The sequence below is a fragment of the Martes martes genome, assembly GCF_963455335.1.
Source record: "Martes martes genome assembly, chromosome: 6".
In the NCBI taxonomy this organism is placed as follows: Eukaryota; Metazoa; Chordata; class Mammalia; order Carnivora; family Mustelidae; genus Martes; species Martes martes.
In genome coordinates, this window is record NC_137893.1 from 146,888,015 (window position 1) to 146,897,666 (window position 9,652).

The 9,652-nt window shown below is 40.8% G+C and overlaps 1 protein-coding gene across 1 annotated transcript; it reads right to left on the reverse strand.

Moving 5' to 3' along the window:
• Positions 1-7,266: 7,266 nt before the first annotated feature.
• LOC308344166 (putative olfactory receptor 2B8) lies at positions 7,267-8,205 on the reverse strand (the record flags this gene model as incomplete). The annotated part of the gene is made up of 1 exon (XM_080805646.1): positions 7,267-8,205. One exon carries the CDS (start codon positions 8,203-8,205, stop codon positions 7,267-7,269), a length of 939 nt encoding a protein of 312 aa, XP_080661772.1.
• Positions 8,206-9,652: the final 1,447 nt, after the last annotated feature.

Here is a 9,652-nt window from a genome sequence, read left to right on the forward strand (position 1 = left end):
CTAAAATTTGTATGGAATCACATAAGACCCAAAATAGCCAAAGCAATTCTGAAAAAGAAAAACAAAACTGGAGGCATTGCAATTCTGGATTTCAACCTATATTACAAAGCTGCAGGCATTAAGACAGTATGGTACTGGCACAAAAAGAGACACATATCAATGGAATAGAATAGAGAACCCAGAAATTGATCTTCAACTCTATGGTCAACTAATCTTCAACAAAGCAGGAAAATATATCCAATGGAAAAAAAGTCTCTTCAACAGATGGTGTTGGGAAAATTGGACAGCCACATTCAGAAGAATGAAACTGGACAACACTTTTACCCCATACACAAAAATAAATTCAAAATGGATGAAAGACATAAATGTGAAATAGGAAACCATAAAAATCCTAGAGGAGAACACAGACAGAAACCTCTTTGACCTCAACTGCAGCAACTTCTTATTAGACATGTCACCAGAAGAAAGGAAAACAAAAGCAAAAATGAACTACTGGGACTTCAGCAAGATAAACAGCTTCTGCACAGCAAAGGAAACAATCAACAAAACCGAAAGACAACCTATGGAATGGGAGGAGATATTTGCAAATGACATCTCTGATAAAGGGTTAATATCCAAAATCTATAAAGAACTCACCAAACTCAACATCCAAAAAACAAATAATCTAATTAAGAAATGGGCAGAAGACATGAGCACACACTTTTGCAAAGAACATTGCAGGTGGATTACATGCATGAAAAGATGCTCAACATCACTCATCATCAGGAAAACGAAAATAAAAACCACAAAGAGATACCACCTCACACCTGTCAGAACGGCTAAAATCAACAACTCGGGAAACAACAGGTGTTGGCAAGGATGTGGAGAAAGGCGAACCCTCTAGCACTGTTGGTGGGAATGCAAACTGGTGCAGCCATTCCAGGGAACAGTATGGAGGTTCCTCAAAAAGTTAAAAATAGAACTACCCTACAATCCAACAATTGCACTACCAGGCATTTACTTGAAGGATACAAAAAAATACAGGTATATGCACCCCGATGTTTATCAACAATATCAACAATATCAACAGCAATATCAACAATAGTCAAACTATGGAGAAAGCCCAAATGTCCATTGACTGATGAATGGATAAAGAAGATGTGGAATATATATGGAATGGGATGTTCCTCAGCCATCAAAGGAAAGAAATCTTGCCATTTGCAACAACATTGATGGAGCTGGAATGTATTATGCGAAGTGACTTTTAACAATAGAGAACAAACTGAGGGATGATGAAGGGAGGTGGGTGGGGGATGGGCTAAATAGGTGATGGGCATCAAGGAGGGCACCTGTTGTAATGAGTACCAGGTGTTGTATGTAAGTGATCAATGAATTCTACAGAAACCAATATTGCACTGTATGTTAAATAACTAAAATTTAAGTTAAAAAATAAATTAACTTTTTAAAATGAAGCAAGTGTAGGGGCCCGGGACAGGCCGCCCCAAAATGGACTTCAATGGCGTAGTGATTATTTTGAATGGAAGCTACTTGAGAAACAGCAAGTGCAAGAACATCACACCGTTCTCTGTGCCCCTGAAAGCAGGAAATAAATCTCCCATATGAAAGGCACCTGACCAGGACTAAGAAGTAGAAGATATCCTTATCATCATAGATGAGACCTTAAAGTTGAGAAAGCTGTAGAAATAAACCTTTCTAATTTTTTATGAATCTACTACCTCAGCCCAAAGTCCTTGTGCTGTGTTGAGCAGTGGGTGTTACACACATCTAATGAATTGTTGAACACTACATCAAAAACTAATGATGTAATATGTTGCCTAACTGAACATAATAAATAGATAAATAAAAAGAAAAAAATAAACAAAAAGAATTCTTCGTAACTAAAGCTCCCAAACACCTCTTTTCTTTATTCTGTTAATTCCTCACACATTTCTTGTCTCTGTACAAAAGGTATAAAAATTGCCTGCCTTAATCATTTCTTTGGGTCTCAATTTTATTCTTGGGCCTCCATGTGCAGGTAATAAACCTTCAGGGTTTTTCTCCTGTTAACTCTGCCTCATATTCATTTAATTCCAAAACAACTGAAGAACCCTGGGGGGGTGGGGAGAAGAAAATGTCTCCCTCCCCAAAGCAAGTGTCCAGTCCCTAGACCATCTCAGGGACCCCATGCTCTGACCCCTCTGAGCAGCCGTCATTCACCCTCTCGTTTCTGCACTGACACAGAGCCCACCTCCCCGGCAAACCACATTTCCATGCACAGTGGTTCCCAGAGTCTGCAAGACCAGGTCTGGAATACGCTGCAATACCACAGCGAGGAAAGAAGTTCTCACCCGTATTACAAGACAAGCATCTGAAAAGAAGCCACCTGCAAAGGAAAGGGCTCCCAGGGACCTATAACCTGTCCCTCCCTCCTCACTGAGCCTGGACAGAGCAGACCTCTGGCAAAGAGTAACTGAAATGCACAGACTCTGAGCCACATGAGGGTCTGACAGGGGTGGCTGTGCTGTGATTTCTGACCTAGTAGTGATTCCAGCACGATGCAGAGGGTCTGTTTAGAACCTACGCTCTACACACTGAAGATATGCTACCAAATGACAGTCCTAAAGTCAGGACAGGGCTATGAAGGTAGAGACACATAATGTGAGAATCCCCCCAAGCCTTCTCTGTGCTGACTCGTACCACAGTAGATCTGCCTCACATTTGAGAAGAAAGAGGCTTTCCGTTGCAGTGAAGGAGTCTGTGAAGCTGTGTCTGATGGCTCTGGGGCCTCCTGCACCCACTCCTGCTACTTGGTATCCTTTGCTAACTGGTAATGACTCACCTGTTGTTAAAAATTGTGTTTCTTGTGAGTCTGACTGACATTCTGGGTCTCTGCCATCACTACCTGAGCCGATGGTGTGTGCCCTGTGCTCCTCAGAAAGCAGAAGAGCCGGAAGAACCCATGACTTGCTCTAGAGCATCATGACCGTCCTGACCTCCAGGGACTAAACACAGATGGAATAAAATAATTTAGCCAAGCCTTGGGTACAAGTCCAGAACCATGCCACAATTGTTGGTGAACGCGCAGAAGGAAACAGTCCAAATAATATTGGTGACAATTTACACAAACCTGGAGTCTGTTTCAGACAAGGCATGGACACCATGGGGAGCAGATTCCTAACATTAGAAAAATGTTATGGAACAATCGTTCAGGATTGATTGTGTTTGGACTCTTAAGTAGTTTCCTTTTTATTTTAGCATGGATCCCAGAGACTTTTATTATCTGTAATTATTCCCATGTAACATAAGTGTCCAAATGCCATTCAAATATTTGCAAATGACACTACAGACAAAGGGCTGATATCCAATATCTATAAAGAACTCCTCAAACTCAACAACCAAAAAACAGATAATCAGGTCCAGAAATGGGCAGAAGACATGAGCAGACACTTCTCCAAAGAAGACACACAAATGGCTAACAGACACATGAAAAAGTGTTCATCACCATTAGCCACCATGGAAATTCAAATGAAAACCACATTGAGATACTGCCTTACACCAGTTAGAATGGCAAAAGTCGACAAGGCAAGAAACAACAAATGTTGGAGAAGTTGTGGAGAAAGGGGAACCCTCTCACACTGTTGGTGGAAACACAAATTGGTGCAGCCACTATGAAAAACAGTGTGGAGTTTCCTCAAAAAATTAAAGACAGAGCTACATTATGACCAGCAATTGCACTATTGGGTATTTACCCCAAAGATACAGATGTAGTGAAAAGAAGGGCCATCTGTACCCCAATGTTCATAGCAGCAATGTCCACAATCACCAAAATGTGGAAAGAGCCAAGATGCCCTTCAACAGATGAATGGATAAATAAGATGTGGTCCATATATACAATGGAATATTACTCAGCTATCAGAAAGGATGAATACCCAACTTTTACATCAACATGGTTGGGACTGGAGGGGATTATGTTAAGTGAAATAAGTCAAGCAGAGAAAGTCAATTATATGGTATCATTTACTTGTGGAACATAAGGAATAGCATGGAGGACATTAGGAGAAGGAAAGGAGAAAGTGAGGGTGGGGGAATTGGAGTGGGAGATGAACCATGAGAGATTATGGACTCTGGGTAACAAATGGAGGGTTTTAGAAGGGAGGGAGTTGGGGGGGTGGGTGAGCCTGGTGATGGGTATTAAGGAGGGCATGGATTGCATGGAGCACTGGTTGATATACTCAAACAATGAATCATGGAACATGACATCAAAAACTAATGATGTACTGTATGGTGACTAACATAACACACACACACACACACACACACACACACACACACACAAAAACCCAAATATTGACTTAAAGGAAATGAATCTGTTTCACCCCAGGGTTCTGCGTGTCCTTAAGAGCAGAAAAGTAGTTGCTCACCCAGAACAATAGGCTGTGTGGTTTCATGAGACCTTGAGGGGATTTGCACCAAAGAGAGTTCATTTGATGGACTTTACAGTGACCATTTGGATATAACTGTCAGGATGTGGTTGAAACATAACAGAAAGCAGGAAACTTGTCACCATCGGGGATAAACAGTATATAGAACTGTTTTCCTACTGATATCCATGAAGCATCACTATGGTGTCAAGATATATCCTAGGTGTTGATTTCAAGTGGGAATAGCGTGATGTTCTTGGTGATACAGAGAGAACCTGACTGTGTGCATAATCTCCCCTGGCTGTCATTTCCAGCCTCCAAATGCTCTCTCTGCAGCAAGATCACTTGGCATGAGCATGGCCAGCTCAGGGGTTCAAGGCCCTGGGGATGCTGATTAGCTATCAGAATAGGGAACAGTAGAGTTGTTATGCGTATGTGTCCGCCCCAAGACACAAACACATCTACCTGCACCGGGCTACAGTGTAGCATGTTGGAAAAACCTGTCAAAAATGAGAAACATTTCTATGACGATGGCATTGTCAAAGCTCCAACCTCCGTGGGAAAATAAGCTGTTTATGACAATATATACATGCAAAAACCCAGATCCATATCCCAAAACACATTTATGTGCAAACAGCTTGAGGTAAGATCTACAGGCTAGAATGTCAGATTCAATTGTTCTGGATGTTTATATTCATTACTCAGAATTGTATGACAGTTCGTGCTGAGATGGCTATTTTGAAGCTTAGGTACATGAAGATATTTAATAAGTAATATACATCTTATTTTTTCCCTTAAATTTTCTCCTGGTGAATCTGGTAAGCACAGGAAATGAGATTTCTCATGAAATAAGATAATTTCCCATTTTTAAAAATATGTCGCTGCGTTCAAATTATGTGGGTTCTTTGGCAGATGTGAGATACTGAAGCTATGATTAGTTGATGCCTCATCAAAGAATTTATAAAATGATATGAAGACAGTATCTAAGTGGATTTTACCCCTTGAAATTTTTGCTGCATTACTAGCTAAAATGGTTAGAATATAAAATAGGACTTAAGTCATGTACTGTTCAGATACAATAATGTTTTCAAAAGTCATTTTTATCCAAAATCTATAATCCATTTTATCCAAAATCTATAAAGAACTTATCAAACTCAATACCCAAAATAATCCAATCAAGAAATGGGCAGAGGACATGAACAGACATTTCTGCAAAGAAGACATCCACATGGCCAACAGACACATGAAAAGTGCTCCATATCACTGGGCATCAGGGAAATACAAATCAAAACCACAATGAGATACCACCTCACACCAGTCAGAATGGCTAAAATTAACAAGTCAAGAAATGACAGATGCTGGCGAGGATGCGGAGAAAGGGGAATCCTCCTACACTGTTGGTGGGAATGCAAGCTGGTGCAGCCTCTGGAAAACAGCATGGAGGTTCCTCAAAAAGTTGAAAATAGAGCTACCCTATGACCCAGCAATCGCACTACTGGGTATTTACCCTAAAGATACAAATGTAGTGATCCGAAGGGGCACATGCACCCAAATGTTCATAGCAGCAATGTCCACAATAGCCAAACTGTGGAAAGGACCTAGATGTCCATCAACAGATGAATAGATAAAGAAGATGTGGTGTGTATCTATATATACAATGGAATACTATGCAGCCATCAAAAGAAATGCAATCTTGTCATTTGCGACAATGTGAATGGAACTAGAGGATATTATGCTGAGCAAAATAAGTCAATCAGAGAAAGACAACTATCATATGATCTCCCTGATATGAGGAAGTGGAGATGCAATGTGGGGACTTTGGGGGGTAGGAAAAGAGTAAATGAAACAAGATGGGATTGGGAGGGAGACAAACCATAAGAGACTCTTAATCTTACAAAACAAACTGAGGGTTGCCAGGGGGAGGGGGCTAGGGAGAGGGTGGTGGGGTTATGGACATTGGGAAAGGTATGTGCTATCATGAGTGCTGTGAAGTATGTAAACCTGGCAAATCACAGACCTGTACTCCTAGGGCTAATAATACATTATATGTTTATAAAAAAAATTTAAAAATTATTAAAAAAAACTTTAAAAAAGAAAGTCATGTTTAATGAACAGGATGGCTCACAAGCTACATAACCAACTTGTGTACTCACATGGATGCTTCTTATTACACGTAAGCACTGTCCAGAGTATTACCAGCTGATGCTCCCATTGTCACTGGCAGGTATGCATCACATCCTCCCCCTCTTGTGACAAAGGCTACATAAAACCACTGTCACACTGGAGATATCATCTAGGTCCTGATATCCAAGTGGATTTATCAGGATTGATGTTAGAAGGGTTTTCTTTGAGCTAAAAGTTTATTTCACAGTTGGCCCACCTACTTCTGTAAAAACTCTGTGATACAGTCAGCCTATGGGCCTCTCATAGGAGTCACGATCACAAAATATAAGAGTAAGTGAAACGCCCCCAACCATTGCCGGAAAATGCTAAAAGGTTAATATTTCCTGTAGTGTTTTATTGGTTCCTATTTTCCCTATGCTTATATAGTATGTGTTTGAATGTCTTCTTGCAAGTAGAAATGGAATAGTGTTCCCAAATGATTGGGAAGGGCTCTTAAAAAAAAACCTGCAGAGTTTTAAAAAATAATACTATGATGCAGATTCTCTAGGACACTAGGTCATATCTCTGGAGGCTGCATGAATCCATGGACGTAGATTTTGAGCACTCACTTATGTAAAAGCATCAGGTAAGGAAATTCCCACACAACAGTTGTCAGAAGAAATTTTGGATGACGGGGAAGGGGACAATCATCTTAAAAGCTCTAGCATTCAAAGTCCTCCATCAAAGGGCCTTCCCTGCCCAGTCATCTGGAGTCATGGCCTTTGCAAAACACCTTCTTCATTGCTCCCGTCACATCCTTGTTCCGTAGTGTATATATGACGGGGTTGACCATGGGGGTGACGATGGTGTAGAACAGAGAAACAATCTTGCCCTGATCCTGGGAGTAGTTGTTGCTGGGCTGGAGGTAAGCATAGATGGCCGTGCCATAGAACAGGGAGACCACTGTGATGTGGGACCCACACGTGCCAAATGCTTTCCTCTGCCCTGCAGATGACTTTATTCTTAAGACCGCCCTGACGATCCGACCATAGGAGACTGTGATTAATGCCACAGGTATGAGGAGAATGATCACACCGACAAAGAAGAGCACAGACTCATTCACAGTGGTGTCAACACAGGCAAGCTTGAGCAGTGGGGGAACTTCACAAAGGAAGTGGTCTATTTTATTTCTCCCACAAAGTGGTAAAAGGAATGTGAGCACTGTCTGCAGTGAAGAGTTGGCAAAACCAATGAACCATGATGCAGAAGCCATGAGGGCACAGAGGCGGGGGTGCATGATCACGGTGTACTGCAGGGGCTTGCAGATGGCTGCATAGCGGTCAAGCGCCATTACTCCTAAGAGAATGCATTCTGTGGATCCCAACCCTAGAGAGATGAAGAGCTGAGCCACACAGCCACCAAACGAGATAGACTTGTCTGCTGTCCTGAGATGAACCAGGAGCTGAGGGACAGTGCTGGTCGTGTAACACAGGTCCAGGAAGCTTAGGTTGGAGAGGAAAAAGTACATGGGAGTCTGAAGATGTGGGTCCAGTTGGGCCAAGGCAATGATGGTGGCATTTCCCAGCAGAGTGAACAGGTAGAAGATCAGGAGGACCACAAAGAGGACTAGCTCCAGTTGAGGCCGGTCAGAGAACCCCAGCAGGATAAACCCCGTGGAAGAACTGCCATTCTTCTGTTCCATCCTCTGTTAGCACATGTTTCCTGTCAGGATGAAGCATTTATCAATGTTTAAAGAAATCTTCAAAAAAATAAACAGTTGGGGGGGTGGGGTATGGATCTATCATGTTATAAGACAGGGTCATGGGATTTTATCAGCAATTATTTGAAAAAATGATGTATTCATTTATATTGACGTAGTTTTTACCAATATAGTGGCCAACACTTTGCTCTTCCTTCTACACGTATCTATTTCTCACATTATCGAGTATAGTTTTAAAATTCCTGAAAGAGGTAGGAATATTCCCTGTCAACATTCTAATCAGAATAAACATTTTCAAGTTTATCCAATTGTGTAATCTATGAACAAAGTGTATGCTTTACATCACTCTCTATGATACAACAATTACATAGGTAATAGCATAGAGATAAAGACAGGTACATTCTCAAAGCAAAGACTGGTCAAAGTGCTATAAAAGAATCCTTAAATTAGTACAAGAAAGGCATAAAGAAAGGGATATTTTAGTATTATATAAAATCTTTGACATCTGTCGACATTAGGCTAATTATCCCCTTTCTGGAAGCCCTCTTCAAAGGTTGATGCCACTGGACTCAACACATGGCCAGCTCTAAGGCGAGACCATTTTCATCCAACTGCTTAGTATTGAGGAAGCATAGTTCTATACCAACCAAAGAGGCATCCAAAAATGCGTATTCTAGCTGTATCTTATTCAAATGGCTAGGCATACACTACATTTTTCATTCTTCTAAGACTTTTAAAATCAAAATTGGATTTGATTTTAGACCCACTGATGTGTGAAAGGAATTGGTACAAAACTGGCATAAACGAAGTGTCCATAAAATCCAAATAGAGAACGTCATATTTCACACTATTTTATACTTTGATTTCCTATAAAGATGTATTCAGTGATATCCACAACAGAAAGTCTATACACAAAAAAATCTCTTAATAGAATTCATATATAAAAGTATTTGAGACGGTCTAAATGTGTACAACAGGGTTTATCTCCTGACTCACATCTGCTAAGAGCAAAAACATAAACCATGGTTGAGTCTCCCGCACACATGCACATACAGTTATCTGAAATAAATTGTTGGCATTTTAAAATGTGCCTAAGAGGGCACCTGGGTGGCTCACTTTGTTCAGTGTCTGCCTTCAACTCAGGCCATGATCTCAGGGTCCTGGGACCAGGCCCCATGTTGGGCTCCCTCTGCACCCTCTTCCCCACTCACGTTCTCTCTCTCTCTCTCTCAAAAATATAAATAAGATCTTTAAAAAAAAAAAATAAATAAACTTGTCTAAGAAAGGAAGCACTCACCAAAGTGAAAGAAGCCAGAAATAAAACGCTAACTCATCCAAGAGAAAAACCAATGCCATCATGTATCATTAGAACATAATATATTTTAACATTATCATATCAATCAGGAATAAGAAGATGGTTAGAAAAGAT